General features: G+C 45.9%; 1 protein-coding gene across 1 annotated transcript in view; it reads left to right on the top strand.

Moving 5' to 3' along the window:
* Window positions 1-16,437, top strand: part of galnt16 (UDP-N-acetyl-alpha-D-galactosamine:polypeptide N-acetylgalactosaminyltransferase 16) — a 242,549-nt gene that overhangs the window by 190,862 nt on the left and 35,250 nt on the right. Inside the window, exons 8-12 of the mRNA XM_086003759.1 lie at window positions 8,696-8,780; window positions 10,305-10,408; window positions 12,110-12,236; window positions 14,118-14,210; window positions 14,945-15,028. Coding sequence (XP_085859885.1) covers window positions 8,696-8,780; window positions 10,305-10,408; window positions 12,110-12,236; window positions 14,118-14,210; window positions 14,945-15,028 — 493 coding nt within the window. The remainder of the gene's footprint in view (window positions 1-8,695; window positions 8,781-10,304; window positions 10,409-12,109; window positions 12,237-14,117; window positions 14,211-14,944; window positions 15,029-16,437) is intronic.

The raw sequence follows: 16,437 nt of genomic DNA, 5'->3' as shown, positions 1-16,437 counted from the left end.
ACCATGTGGTGGAGCAGGCTCAAGGGGTCGTGTGGTGGAGCAGGCTCGAGGGGCCGTGTGGCCGACTCCTGCTCTTATTTCTTATGTTCTTGTGTTCTCATCTGCCCTAATATCTCCTTATGTGGCTCGGTGTCAAACTTTGTTTTCTAACGCTCCTGTGAAGCACCTTGGGGACATTTCACTGCGATAAAGGCGCTGTATAAATACAAGTTGCTGTTGTTTAAAGGCACCGGGAAGTTCTGGGGCATTAGCTTGACTTGAGCTCACTTTCCTCCGCAGCTTTCAATCATACTGCCTGTGACTCCTGGCAGTGACTCAGAGAATCAACCGTAAACACGGAGTGGCTTAAATTACTCGCTAGAGACGAGCTCGACGGGGAAAGAAAGAAATACGGAATTGCAATTTTTTTGCTGTTGTTGGTGCCGCATTTGTAAAACGTCTAGGTAGGGTTTGTCCCAGGGGACGAGCAAAGTGGCCACATGGGAGCCTGGCAATCCAGCCCCTGAAGTCCAGGCCACACAGTCATATTCGGGTTTATATTCCTCATTTACTTGTTTCTCCTGTTTGAATTTTGTGAATTGAAGGTTTGGAAGGGCCTGGGGTTTTTTTTCCCGCACTGTTGGTTCACTGGTGAATCAGAACAGCAAGATCTGTGAGTTCCTGGACCTTGAGTATTGTGTGCAGTTTTGGTCGCCTTATCTGAGGAAGGATGTTCTTGCCATGGAGGGAGTGCAGCGAAGATTCACCAGGCTGATACCTGGGATGGCAGGAATGACGTATGAGGAGAGATTGTGTCGATTGGGCTTATACTCACTGGAGTTTAGAAGATTGAGAGGGGATCTCATCGAAACCTATAAAATTCTGTCAGGCCTGGACAGACTAGATGCAGGAAGGATGTTCCCGATGGCTGGGGAGTCCAGAACCAGGGGTCACAGTCTAAGGATAAGGGGTAAGCCATTTAGGACTGAGATGAGGAGGAATTTCTTCACCCAGAGAGTGGTGAACCTGTGGAATTCTCTGCCACAGAGGGCGGTGGAGGCCAGTTCATTAAATATATTCAAGAAGGAGTTGGATATATTTTTTAAGGCTAAAGGGATCAAGGGATATGGGGAGAAGGCAGGAACAGGGTACTGAATTTGGATGATCAGCCATGATCTCATTGAATGGCGGAGCAGGCTCGAGGGGCCAAATGGCCTACTCCTGCTCCTATCTTCTATGTTTCTATGTAAACGAATTGGAGTGTCAGCCTCGAGTATGATCTCAGGTCTCTGGAATGGAACTTGAACCGGGCTTGATCGGGTGGATGCGGTGAGGATGTTTCCACTGATGGGTGAGACTAGAACTAGGGGGCATAATCTAAGAATAAGGGGCTGCCCTTTCAAAACTGAGAAGAGGAGAAACTTCTTCACTCAGAAGGTAGTAAATCTATGGAATTTGCTACCCCAGAGAGCTGTGGAAGTTGCAACATTAAATAAATTTAAAATGGAGATAGACAGTTTCCTAGCAGATAAGGGAATTAGGGGTTACGGGGAGAGGGCGGGGAAGTGGACGTGAGTCTAGATTCGGATCAGCCATGATCCTATTGAATGGCGGAGCAGGCCCGAGGGGCCGTATGGCCTACTCCTGCTTTTACTTCTTATTCTTATGAAACCCATAACCGTCTGACTCCGAGGGGAGAGTGCTACCCACTGAGCCACGGGCTGACATGTAATTTGCTTTTGTGACATTGCTGTCCTGTTACCTGTTTATTGCAATGCAGGATCAGCAGAGCCCAGTTATACTGCTGGCTCCGCATTGTTTTCTGGTCATGGAAAACAAAGAGTTCTGTGGGTGCTACACTCACTGGCATTGGAAAGCTGTTTAAATTTTAATGTTAGAGGAGAAAGTTCTGCTGCCAGTGAAAATAATTTAAAATTTGAAAGTTTGTAAAAGTTGCCTGACAATCCAATGGTAAATGTTTCAAACTTCACTTCACACCAGGGTGCAGTCTGATACTCTGGGTGTGAGGACCAAGCATTGTGCGACTATATTAAGGGGTGATCTAATTGAGTGTTTAAGATGATGATTAATGGGGTTAATAGGGAGAAACTATTTCCTCTGATGGGAGAAATTATGAAGACTGGTTGCATAAACTAGGTTTGTATTCATAAGAACATAAGAAATAGGAGCAGGAGTAGGCCAATCGGCCCCTCGAGCCTGCTCCACCATTCAATAAGATCATGGCTGATCTGATCCTAACCTCAAATCTTCTATCACTCTGCATCCACCCGAACCCATGTGATCTCCCAGGAGAGGCGAAAAACCAGATAAAAGACCCCATGGCCAATTTGGGAGAAAAAAATCTGGGAAATTCCTCTCCGACCCATCTAGGCGATCGAAATTCTTCCAGGAGATCACTCTGTCCCTATATTTTCTACAGTACTTATCTTCTGTAAAGGCGATCTCCACCCCAGCCAGGAACAGGAATAAAACCATCTCCTGAAATCTAACACAGAATTAGAACACAGTAGGAGCAGAACCAGGCTACACGGCCCCTGGGCCCACTCCACTACCCACAGGGCCATGACCATTCCGAACCTAGACTCATGTCCAATTTCCTGCCCGCTCCCCGTAACCCTTAATTCCCTTTACCTCTAGGAAACTATCTATTTCTGTTTTAAATTTATTTAATGATGTAGCTTCCACAGCTTTCTGGGGCAGCAAATTCCACAAACCTACCACCCCCTGAGTGAAGAAGTTTCTCCTCATCTCAGTTTTGAAAGAGCAGCCCCTTATTTTAAGATTATGCCCCCTAGTTCTAGTTTCACCCTTCATTGGGAACATCCTCACCGCATCCACCCGATCAAGCCCCTTCACAATCTTATATGTTTCAATAAGATCGCCTTTCATTCTTCTGAACTCCAATGAGTAGAGTCCCAATCTACTCAACCTCTCCTCATATGACCAGCCCCTCATCCCTGGGATTAACCGAGTGAACCTTCTTTGTACTGACTCGAGAGCAAGTATGTCTTTTCTTAAGTATGGACACCAAAACTGTATGCAGTATTCCAGGTGCGGTCTCACCAATACCTTGTACAACTGCAGCAATACCTCCCTGTTTTTATATTCCATCCCCCTAGCAATAAAAGCCAACATTCCATTGGCCTTCTTGATCACTTGCTGCACCTGCATACTAACTTTTTGAGTTTCGTGCACCAGGACCCCCAGATCCCTTTGTACTACAGTACTTTCCAGTTTCTTGCCATTAAGATAATAACTTGCTCTATGATTTTTCCTGCCAAAGTGCACAACCTCACACTTTCCAGTATTGTATTCCATCTGCCAAATCTCTGCCCACTTACTTAGTCTGTCTATGTCCCTTTGCAGGTTTTCTATGTCCTCCTCACTCACTACTTTCCGTCCCATCTTTGTATCATCTGCAAACTTTGATATGTTACACTCGGTCCCCTCCTCCAAATCGTTAATATAGATTGTAAAGAGTTGGGGACCCAGCACTGACCCCTGCGGAACACCACTAGTTACTGGTTGCCAATCTGAGAACGAACCATTTATCCCAACTCTCTGCTTTCTGTTAGAGAGCCAATCCTCCACCCACGCCAGAATATTACCCCCAATCCTGTGATTTTTTATCTTGAGCAATAATCTTTTGTGTGGCACCTTGTCAAATGCCTTTTGGAAGTCTAAATACACTACGTCCACTGGTTCCCCTTTATCCACCCTGTATGTTACTTCCTCAAAAAACTCCAGCAAATTTGTCAAACATGACTTCCCCTTCATGAAACCATGCTGAGTTTGTCCTATTAAGTTATGTTTATCCAAATGTCCCGTTACTGTCTCCTTAATAATGGACTCTAACATTTTACCAACCACAGATGTTAGGCTAACAGGTCTATAGTTTCCAGCCTTCTGCCTACTACCCTTTTTAAATAAGGGTGTTACATTAGCAGTTTTCCAATCTGCCGGGACCTTTGCTGAGTCCAGGGAGTTTTGGAAAATTATTACCAATGCATCTACAATCCCTACCGCCACTTCCCTCAAGACCCTAGGATGCAAGCCATCAGGTCCAGGGGACTTATCTGCCTTGAGTCCCATTATTTTACCAATCCTTCGTGGAAGCACGGTGGCATAGTGGTTAGCACTGTTGCCTCACAGCGCCAGGGACCCGGGTTCGAATCCGGCCTCGGGTGACTGTCTGTGTGGAGTTTGCACATTCTCCCCGTGTTTGCGTGGGTTTCCTCCGGGTGCTCCGGTTTCCTCCCACAGTCCAAAGATGTGCGGGTTAGGTTGATTGGCTATGATAAATTGACCCTTAGTGTTAGGGGGGGATTAAATACGTGGGGTTACGGGGATAGGGTGGGATATATGTTGGTGTAGGGGTTACGGGGATCGGGTGGGATATGTGTCGGTGCAGGCTCGATGGGCCGAAATGGCCTCTATCTGCACTGTGGGGTTTCTGTGATTCTGTGATTTTAATCGTATTTAGTTCCTCCCCCCCTAGAGCCCCCTGTTTGTCCAGTGTTGGGATATTCTTAGTGTCCTCTACTGTAAAGACTGATACAAAATAATTGTTCAGTGTTTTTGCCATCTCCATGTTTCCCACCATTAATTTCCCGGTCTCATCCTCTAAGGGACCAACATTTACTTTAGCCACCCTTTTTCTTTTTATATAACTATAGAAACTTTTGCTGTCTGTTTTTATATTTTTTGCTAATTTACTTTCATAATCTATCTTCCCTTTCTTAATCAATCTTTTAGTTATTTTTTGCTGTCTATTAAAGACTTCCCAATCTTCCATCCTCCCACTAGATTTGGCTACCTTATAAGCCCTTCTTTTTAGTCGGATACTATCCTTAATTACTTTACTTAGCCACGGATGGCTATCTTTTCTTTTACACCCTTTTTTCCTCAGTGGAATATACTTTTTTTGGAAGTTGTAAAATAACTCCTTAAATGTACACCACTGATCATGTACCATCTTACCCTTTAATCTGTTTTCCCAGTCCACTCTAATCAATTCCGCTCTCATACCTTCATAGTCTCCTTTATTCAAGCTCAGCACGCTTGTTTGAGATCCAACCTTCTCACCCTCTAATTGAATATGGAATTCAACCATGTTATGGTCACTCATTCCAAGGGGATCCTTTACTAGGACATTTTTAATTAATCCTGTCTCATTACACAGGACCAAATCTAAGGTTGCTTGCCCCCTGGTCGGTTCAGTTACATACTGCTCAAGAAACCCATCCCTAATACACTCAATGAACTCATCCTCAAGGCTGCTCTGCCCAATTTGATTTGTCCAGTTAATATGATAATTAAAATCCCCCCTAATTATAGCTGTTCCCTTATTACAAGCCTCAACTATTTCCTGATTAATACTCCGTCCAACAGAGTTGCAACTATTCGGAGGCCTATAGACTACACCCACTAGTGTTTTTTTACCCTTATTATTCCTTATCTCCACCCAAACTGTTTCACTATCCTGCTCCTTTGACCCAATATCATTTCTCTGTATTATAGTGATTCTTTCCTTTATTAACATAGCCACCCCACCTCCTCTCCCTTCCTGCCTGTCCTTCCTGATTGTTAAATAACCTGGTATGTTTACTTCCCAGTCGTGGTCACCCTGCAGCCATGTTTCTGTAATGGCCACAAGATCATACCCATATGTCGTTATTTGTGCCGTTAACTCATTCATTTTGTTACGAATGCTACGTGCATTCAGATAAAGAACTTTCAAATATGTTTTGTAACACTTAGTTCCTGTTTTTTCCCTTTTTAGTACTTTACTTTTTACTCCATACCTTCTGTCCCTTCCTGACACGTTCTGTTTTTTAATTCCCCCACTGCTACCTAAGTCTATGACCTTCTCTGTTGTCATCTCTATTATTTGCTCTCTAGAAACCTCCTCCCCACTAATTAGTTTAAAGCCCTCTCTACAGCCCTAGTTATATGATTCGCCAGGACTCTAGTCCCAGCACTGGCCAAGTGGAGTCCGTCCCAACGGAACAGCTCCCTCCTGTCCCAGTACTGGTGCCAGTGTCCCAAGAAGCAAAACCCATTTCTCCCACACCAGTCTTTGAGCCACGCATTTAACTCTTTAATTTTATTTATCCTAGCCAAATTCACTCGTGGCTCAGGTAATAACCCAGAGATTATTACCCTTGAGGTTCTGTTTTTTAATTTGACCCCTAGCTGCTCATACTCCTTTAACAGAACCGTCTTCCTTGTCCTATCTACGTCGTTTGTACCAACATGGAGCACGACAACTGGATCCTCCCCCTCCCACTCCAAGTTTCTTTCCAGCCCAGAAGAGATGTCCTTAACCCTGGCACCGGGCAGGCAACACAGCCTTCGGGACTCCCGCTCTTGACTGCAGAGAACCCTATCTATCCCCCTTATGATACTATCCCCTACCACTACAACATTTCTTTTTACTCCCTCCACTTGAATGGCCCCCTGTACCACGGTGCTGTGGCCAGGTTGCTCATCCTCCCTGCAGTCCCTGCTCCCGCCCTCACAGGGAGTAAGAACCTCGATCCTGTTGGACAAGAGCAAGGGCTGCGTCTCCTTCAACACTACATCCTGGATCCCTGTACCTTCCTCACTCGTAGTCACACCGTCCTGTCCCTGACCACGGACTACATCTGCAGTAATTAACTTCATAGGTGTGACCATCTCCTGAAACATAGAGTCCAGGAACTTCTCCCCCTCCCTGATGTGTCGCAGTGTCTGAAGCTCAGTCTCAAGCTCCATAACATGGAACTTGAGTTCCTCTAGCAGCAAACACTTGTCGCAGATGTAATCACCGTGAGCCTCAATGGGGTCCACCGGCTCCCACATCTCGCAACAGTAACACATCACCTGCTCCATTCTATATAATTAATTAAATTTCTTATTATTAGTTATGAAGACCCTGCCCAGATATAGATGATAATATCACACCACTATTCAATAGGACTTACCAACTTAAAGGTATAAAAAAGAGAAGGAAGAAAACCAACCAACCAGCTGATCACCTACCTCCTCCTTGAATACTGTCTGTGGGGCCTGTTTGGTTGACTCGTCTCGCTGCTCTGCCTCCGCAGTGCTGTCTAAGCCTGGGAGTGGGGGGAAAAACAGAGCAAAAAACACACCCTCACCTCCCACTTGCCCGAACTCTCCCACTTTTCATAACTTCAGTAGCACTCAATGCACAAAGCACTCCGTGCACAGCACTAGCCCGCCCCTTTTATACCCAGATTCTACTTTCGGTTTAAACTGCCCAATAGTTTAATATACCCTTAAAAAATTAAACCTACTTCAAACAATTGACTTTTTAACACACTAAAATTTACAAAATACTCTTAAATGATTTTTCTCCCACTTACCAAAACTCCAGTAGCACTCAATGCACAAGGCACTCCCTTGAGTATAGAAGATTAAGGGGTGATTTAATTGAGGTGCTTAAAATGATTAAAGGATTTGAGATGGTAGATAGAGAGAAACTATTTCCTCTGGTGGGGGAGTCCAGAACAAGGGGGCGTAACCTTAAAATTAGAGCCAGGCCGTTCAGGGGTGATGTCAGGAAGCACTTCTTCACACAAAGGGTGGTGGAAATCTGGAACTCTCTTCCCAAAAAACTGTTGAGGCTGGGGGTCAATTGAAAATTTCAAAACTGAGATTGATAGTTTTTTTTTAGGTTAGGGTATTAATGGTTACGGAACCAAGGCGGGTAGATGGGGTTAAGATACAGATCAGCCATGATCTAATTGAATGGCGGAATGGGCTTGTGGGGCTGAATGGCCTGCTCCTGTTCCTCCGTTCTTCTCTCCTGGAACTAGACTGCAGTGAATTTCCTTTTATGTTCAGCTAAACCGGTTAGACTTGCCGTCGGATTAACGCCTCATCCGAAAGGTGGCACCACCATGCTGGAAACGTGAGGCAGGATGAGAAAATGCTAACATCAGAGGGAACTGTCTCATTCCTCCGCGTGTGGGAATTTAAAAAAAAAGTATAGACCACCATGAACCACAAGGGTCTGGACTGGAAAGCAATTTAAGCATTTGCTGGTTTAACCAGGAAATGTCTCTGCATTTCAGTTCCTTACGGTTCAGAATTTGACCGGACGTGGGTCTCTCTCGCTTTCCCCAGTGGTTTCAACCACTTTGAGTTGAAAGAGTGATCATGGGTTTTGTGATGGTCTGCTAAAGGAGGGGTAAACCTTGGATTATTTCAAGGTACACACCCGTGACCACCTAGAAGGACAAGGACAGCAGGTGCTTGGGAACACCACCACCTCCAAGTTCCCCTCCAAGTCACACACCATCCTGACTTGGAAATTTATCGCCGTTCCTTCACTGTCGCTGGGTCAAAATCCTGGAACTCCCTCCTTAACAGCACTGTGGGAGTACCTTCACCACACGGACTGCAGCGGTTCAAGAAGGCAGCTCACCACCACCTTCTCAAGGGCAATTAGGGACAGGCAATGAATGCTGTCCTTGCCAGCGACGTCCACATCCCATGAACGAATAAAGAAAAGATGACGTGAAGAGGGAAAGGTAAGGTTCTGGATGGTTGAGCTAAGAGATGGGCTGAGTGGCCTCCCTCATCTGCGCCTTTCTTGTGAAGTAATTTCGGCACAGTTCTTGCAGTCTCTCAGCGCAGTTTCCCTATGTTTACCTCGCTGTTTTTCTCTCCCTTCCCTCCCCCGTAGGGTTTGACTGGAGTTTGCATTTTAAATGGGAGCAGATGCCCATTGAACAGAGGATGGTGAGGTCAGACCCGACCGAATCAATACGGTAAGCACTGGGTGAGAGGGCCGGGAAAGCACGCTGCTTACTTCTGATTTCAGTCGGCCAAATGAATGTCACGGTCTTAAATCAGTTGGCTTGTATTTGGTTGGCACGCAGGTTGGGTAATTTTAATTGTGGGCGATGGTTTAAACCGGGGACGGGGGGTATAAAATTGGCTGCCCATTATACACCTCCCCCAATTGACATTCAGTTGACTTCAATCGAAAGGAAAATCAGGCATGGTGTATAATAGGCGGTCAATTTAATATCGTCCGTTTTACACCATTACCGAACGTTACAAATGACCCCAAGTGACCTGGAAGGGGCGCTCTGGAACCTGGTGTGGGGGGGCGCTCTGGAACCCGGGGGGAGGGGGGGCGCTCTGGAACCCGGGGGGAGGGGGGGTCGCTCTGGAACCCGGGGGGGGGGGAGTGCTCTGGAACACAAGGCGTGTCATGGATCCCGGGGCTTGTACTAGAACCCGCCGCCTTAACCGCCTGCTGCACCTGCATGCTTACCTTCAGTGACTGGTGCACAAGGACACCCAGGTCTCGTTGCACTTCCCCTTCTCCCAATCTATTGCCATTCATTATTAATAATCTGCCTTCCTGTTTTTGCCACCAAAGTGGATAACCTCACATTTATCCACGTTATATTGCATCTGCCATGCTGGGGTTTGGCCTCACAGATTCCAGCAGCCCTCCAGCAGCTCACGTTTCTTACCGCTCCCCCCCCCCCCCACACACACACACACACACACTGTTGTCATTCTAGTTGACTAAAGGAAAAATGTGTTATTTAGGGTGATGCACCTTTTGTTATGAATTTATTTCACTGCTGTGATCTCCCTGAGTGGGAGTGACATGGGGCTGTCAGGGAGGTCATGCAGACACTGTGGTCTGAAACTTCAACCCACTAAATCTAAACAGAGCCTGGACTGGGATGGAAACCGGACTCCAGACTGTTGTCGCTACAGAGCTGGTTTTTGTAGCTCAGTTCTGTATATTATTAAATAAATATTAAAAAAAGACAAAAAAATTGTAGAAATCTGGAAAAATAAAAATAAAAACAGAAATTTCTGGAACGACTAACCAGGTCGAGCAGCAGCTGCGGAGAGAAGAGTCAAGTTGTTCTTACATATCAGAGCTCTGTGGGTAGTAAATTCTACCAGATGGCGATAGAATAACAACTGCTTAACTTACTGCGTTGTGAATCTGTTAAGGAAGATTCCGTTTCAAATACTCGACTGTATTTTAGCATGTTTGCGCAAAAATTGCTAACTCTTGTGAACATTCTTTGAGTGTGCGGAGAATGGGAGTGCGGACAATCGAGTTTCACCATACGGATAAATGCCATGGGATCTATTACATCCATCTGAGGGCAGACAGGACCTCAGTTTAACGTCTCATCCAAAAGACAGCACCTCCGACAGTGCAGCGCTCCCTCAGCACTGCACTGGGAGTGTGAGCCTGGATTATGTGCCCAGTGGGACTGGAACCCACAAGTGACACTTCTGCTTTATTGCTGCAGGACCCCTGTTATTGCCGGAGGGATCTTTGTCATTAATAAATTCTGGTTCAACCACCTTGGCAAATATGACACGCAGATGGACATTTGGGGTGGTGAAAATTTTGGTGAGTTCTTGTGTTTATTCTCTTTTTTCTTGTGTCTGTTAGCACGTGAATGCTAATTGTGGGTTCATTCTGAAAGTTGGGGAGCTGCTGTTACCACTTACTGTTATAATTTGATGTCTAGATGATCTCCCCTGCTCTTCTTTGAATAGTGCTGCGACATCTATTATGTCCACCTGAGAGAGCAGATGGGGCCTCGGTTTAACGTCTCATCTGAAAGACGGCACTTCCGACAGTGCAGCACTCCCTCAGTACTGCACTGGGAGTGTCAGCCTAGATCGTGTGCTCACGTGTCTTGCGTGAGAGTTGAACCCACAACCTTCTGTCTCAGAGGTGAGAGTGCTACCACTGAGCCACGGCTAACACTTATAGCTGGGAAAGGTTTAATGATTCTAGTCAGGATCCCGATCGGAGGATCAGCTTGGGTTCCCAGCAGCTGTTAAAAAAATAAAACTGTCCACAATTTGGTAGTTAAAGGCCAAGGCTGATGAGGGTAGGGCAGAGGAGGCTCTGAGCTTGGAGCAGTCTAGAGGGAGCTTTACTCTGCAACCAGCTGTGCCACAGCTGATCTGGAAGTGCTTGATACTAAGCTCATCCAAAACTCAGCTGCCTGTGTACTAACTCGCAGCAAGTTCCCATCACCCCTGTGCTCGCTGACCTACATTGGCTCCCAGTCTGGCAACACCTCTATATTAAAATTCTCATCCTTGTTTTCAAATCCCTCCACGGCCTCGCCCCTCCCTATCTCTGTAACCTTCCCCAGCCCTACTACCCTCCGAGATCTCTGCACTCCTCCAATTCTGGCCTCTTGAGCATCCCCAATTCCCTCCCTAAAACCTCTCCGCCTCTCTTTCCTCCTTTAAGACATTCCTTAAAACCTACCTTTTTTTGACCAAGCTTTTGGTTACCCATCCTAATATCTCGTTACGTGGCTCAGTGTCAAATGTTGTTTGATAACCTTCCTGTGCAGCGCCTTGGGATGTTTCACTACATTAAAGGCGCTGTATAAATACAAGTTGTTGTTGTTGGCAGTTGGAGGATCTCCTTGGTTTGAAGTTGATTGTGGGGACAGATTAATATCTGCAAGGAAAGAAATATTCCACAAAACATCTGAAGCTTCTGAGGCAGCCAGTGATTGCAGCCTATTGGTGCGGTCTGTTCTGTGGCATCTTGTTCCTTCAGCGCCATTTTGGGACCAGTTAATGTCGACCATGACAAGCTGTTTCACCTTGTCCAGAACAGCAGAACCAGAGGACACGGCCTGTGCTTGAAGGGGGGTAATTTCCAAATTAATCTGCGGAAACAGGATTTCAGTGAGCGAATGGTCAATCTATGGAACAGGCGCCCTAGGGAGACGGTGGAAGCAGTTAGATATTGATTAATTCAAATGCCAATTACATAGATTTCTTTCAGACAACAACATTTTGGGATCCAGTATCTGAATAATTTGAGACATGGTGTGGTAAGTGTAGCATGTTTGGGAGGAACAGGTGACTTTGGACCTATGGTTCTCAAAGCTCTCCACCACTGGGGGTTTTCCTCACCTCATGTCTGGGTCTGTTGTAGAGTCATTGATAGAAATTGATTGCTGTGATTAGTCAACAACTCCATTAACATTATATCATGAGACTGCCAGGATGGTAGAAGATGAACGAGATGGACCACAGTCCTTTTTCATCTAGCAATTCCTGTGCTCGCTTCCAGAGCTGTCTTTCCGTGTCTGGATGTGCGGAGGAAGTTTGGAGATTGTCCCGTGCAGCCGTGTGGGGCATGTCTTCCGCAAGCGGCACCCATACGACTTCCCCGAGGGCAACGCTCTCACTTATATAAGGTAAGCAGGCAGTGTCCGGCTCCCTCGATGGCTCATGAGTTCGAGCAGGAGCGGGTTGTGATAAATCTCAATTGCAACACAGTGAGGATGTGAGGAGGATGGTGTATTTTGATAGATTTTTGTTATGCAAGGGTATTGTTATGGAACCAAGGCGGGTAGATGGAGTTAAGATATAGATCAGCCATGATCTAACTCAATGGCAGAACAGGCTGGAGAGGCTGAACAGCCTCCTCCTGTTCCTATTTGCAGCTTAGAAGAATTGGAAGATGTGTTTTGAAAGGACTCAGCCCAGTTGTCAAGTGGGATCTCTCCCAACTGCCAACCCTAGTGGGACCATGACACATTATCCTCTATTAACTATATCTTATCATAGCTGTTCGAGTAACACTGGCATTAAGTAATGAACATACGAGTGATGACGGACAGGTAAAGAGCCTCGGGTCCATCCAGCCTTTCCCACACAATTGTGATACCCTGTGTATCACAATATATACTCCCCACCACACCCAAAACCATGGGATCTCCCGGGAGAGGCAAAAAACAGATAAAAACCCAGGCCAATTTGAGGGGGGAATATCTGGGAAATTCCACTCTCCCCCACCCCCCCCCCAGGTGATTGAAACTAGACCAGGAGATCACTCTGGCCCTGATAATTCCTTGCAGTATCTACCTTTTGTAAGAGATAATCTCCATCACCCCCCCCCCCGCCCAGCTACCCTCCCCCAGCCAGAAGCAGGTCCAGCTCTCCCTTGAAGGAATTAAGCGAATCGGCGTCCACACGAGCCGACAGCCTGTTCACTATTCTCTGGAAAAAGAACCACCTCCTGACATCTGAGATAGATCTGTCCTTACGCAACTTAAAATCATGACCTCTGGTCCTCCCTAACCTATTTAATTGAGTTGGGCAGTCTCTTGTTAATCAGTTCATGGCGAGAAAGAACAATTCTGCCCGTGACTTTGCATGAACTGGGGGTAAATCTGACTTTCAGCGATAGTGTAAAATAGGTGATATCGAATCAGCTGCCATTTTCATCTAAATCCAGCCCCCCCCCCCCGAAAGCGTGAGGTTCGAAGGATTTTAACCTCTGGGCTTCATTTGAAAGTTCCGACGCTAAGTCCTGCCCAGAGTTGGTGGGCAGGAATCGAAATTGGCTGGGGTGGGGGGAGAAATCCCGGGAAATTGTCCCTGGCGTCAGTATTGAGGTGGGGGGGGGGAAATCGAGAAAATCTGTGATCGGGGGAGGGTTATAGTGGCGCTCGCATCCAGGATATGACATTGTCGTTTAAATTAGGCCCCCCGCTCCTCAGCGGCGGGTATCCTTCCCTTGCCTGATTTCAGGCTAGTTAAGATGGTGGGGGAGCAAAAAAATGATGTAAACCCATTTTTTCCCCCTCTCCTTGACTCCTTCCTGCTGGGTGAGAGTGTTAAAATACTCCTTTACGTCAGCAATCTCACTCAGAGAGGCCACAAAGATGGCCACTATGGGAACTGGAAGTATACCAATAGTGTCGTCGAGAGTTTGCTCTTCTGAAGATGGAGCAAAGACACATTGTTAGGGCAGAATAGAGGCAGCCTTCCTCTGAAGCTGGCTGTTAAAAGTGTTTTATTCCCAGTACCTTGAGCAGAGAATTCAACAATTTAAAAACAGTTGGGTAAAACAAGTCATGGGAGGACAGAAAGCTGTAGAAAGATGGTGAGTGAGTCAGAGGGGAGGAGTGATGAGCCTTTAGTGAGGAGAAGAAGGGAATGATTAATTTAATACTAATTAGTCCAGGATGTTTGGTGTAATTAATCACGTGGCAATGTGTAATTAGTGGTCAGGTCTGCTTTATTTTGATGCTTTAAGTTCTGATATTGAAGAGCATCTGCATGTGTTTAAGGAACACCAAACGGACTGTGGAGGTCTGGATGGATGACTATAAACAGTACTATTACGAAGCCAGGCCCTCAGCTGTTGGCAAGGCCTACGGAAAGTAAGTCTGCAAAATCTTTAAGCACCTTCTTTTCCATTCATAGCTTCTGCCTCTTCCTTCTAAACACATTGCATTTATATTTATGCAGGATGTGCCTCAATATAGCACCTTGTCACATCTCAAAGCGCTTCACATACAATGAGTTACTTCAAAGTGCAGTGACTTTTATTACGTAGAAAACAAAAGCAGCCATTTTGTGCACAGTGAGATCCCACAGCAATGAGATGATTCTAATTTTTTTTTGGTGCAAGGAATGGTGGCCTGGGCACAGGGAGAACGCTCCTGCTCATCTTCAAACCTGCTATGGGATCTTTAATGGCCACATCTCTTCTGAAAGACTGCACCGAGAGTGTCAGCCTGGATTGTGTGCTCAAGTTTCTGGAATGGGACTTGAATCTACAACCTTCTGACTCAGAGGCGAGAGTGCTTACTGAGCCATGGTTGACTGGACATGACCTGCTCCCAACCCTCTGCTCCACCAGTACCTCTCTGTATCCAGGAGGTTTACGATGAAGGACCAAGGTGAAAGACCCTCGGAATTTCCGGTCCAGTCAGGAAGGGCCTGCTTCTATGTAGTTTCTCTTCCAGAAGGTGCAAGCAAGATCGGGCACCTGTGGGCACAACAAGCTGCTGTGTTGCTTCCTTTGGCTATTAGCTCCAATCCTCAATTTGTGCTTGGAGATCCAGAAGTGAAGTTCCTCGTCTACGCTGTAACTTAGCACCTTCTGTTTCAGTGTTGCAGATCGAGTGCAGCTGCGCAGGAAGCTACAATGCAAGTCCTTTCAGTGGTACCTAGAGAACATCTATCCCGAGCTGAGGTAGGACTACTGCTGGTTTCCATTTATCTTCCTCCCTTAACCTCTGTGCTCTGCCCATTGTTGGGGTTTATGATACTCAACCATCCTTGGACTTGTAGACTTGCGATAGAGACGTCTGATTAATAAACACACTAATACAACCCATTACATGCAGTGCTCACGAACAGAGAACTCGTTGGGGGTTCGGAAGCTGTGTCCTCCAGACTACTCCTGCCATCCCTATACAAGATATTAAAAAGCTTGTGTCTGCAAGATTTTCTTGCCTACAAAACCGTATTTTGTCCTATTATCACATTGTTTGTCACACTTTTTTTTGTCAACTTTGGCCATTGTAAAATCCCATGTCCACATTTATAATGGCAGCTTGTCACGCTGCAATTACACCCTCCTGCCAGTGGTGGCGCTGCACTGACTTTAAATGGGGACTGAATTACAGCTGCATGCCCTGGGCTTATCATCCCCTAACCTTTAACCTCACTTCATCTTTACACTTGGACTTGCCTCTCTTTGTATAATGCCACGGGAGATCAATTCGTAATATATTAAAACTGTTGTTTGTAGTGCGTGCCATCAAATACTTCCTATAACATTTCTCTCAATGGTAATTATATGTATTCTAATATAGGCATATTTCTTATACATACCTTCCACTGACTTATTCAAAGACCTGATTGACTCCCAGCCCTGGTTGTCCTAACTGCAACTTCCAAGTTCTTCACCACTGGCACTGATTAGGCCACACTAACAATCGTCAGGTGGTTAGTTTTCATTTCTTATGAAAATCAACAATAACCTACCAGTTCAATTTATTATACAAATGGCAGCTGCCAATGTAAATGTGTTATGCTGCAATTACACCCTCTTGCCAGTGGTGGCGCTGCAGACTTTAAATGGGAACTGAATTACAACTGCATGCCCTGGCCTAATCATCCCCTAATCTGTAGGTCTCTCTACTCATCTATACTTTTCAAAATCGTGCCATTTATATTATACTGCATTTCCGTATTAGTCCTCCCAAAGTGCATCACTTCACGCTTCTCTCCATTGAACTCCATCTGCCATGCTTCTGCCCATTTCACCATCTTGTCTGTCATCCTGAAGCCTATAAGAACATAAGAATTAGGAGCAGGAGTAGGCCCTCAAGCCTGCTCTGCCATTCACTAAGATTACGGCTGATCGCCACCTCAACTCTACTTTCCTGCCCGATCCCCATATCCCTCGATTCCCCTAGAGTCCAAAAATCTATCTCAGCCTTGATTATACTCAAAGACTCCGCATTCACAGCCCTCTGGGGCAGAGAATTCCAAAGATTCACAGCTCTCTGGGTGAAGAAATTCCTCCTCATCTCAGTCTTAAATGGCTGACCCCTTATCCTGAGACTATGCCCCCTAGTTCTTCTACCCTGTCAA

This window comes from Somniosus microcephalus, chromosome 12 (assembly GCF_052327205.1).
Source record: "Somniosus microcephalus isolate GS21.2 chromosome 12, FLI_Smic_1.0, whole genome shotgun sequence".
Taxonomy (NCBI): Eukaryota; Metazoa; Chordata; class Chondrichthyes; order Squaliformes; family Somniosidae; genus Somniosus; species Somniosus microcephalus.
The sequence above is the reverse complement of the archived record's forward strand: the minus strand, read 5'-3'. Positions and strand labels throughout refer to the sequence as shown.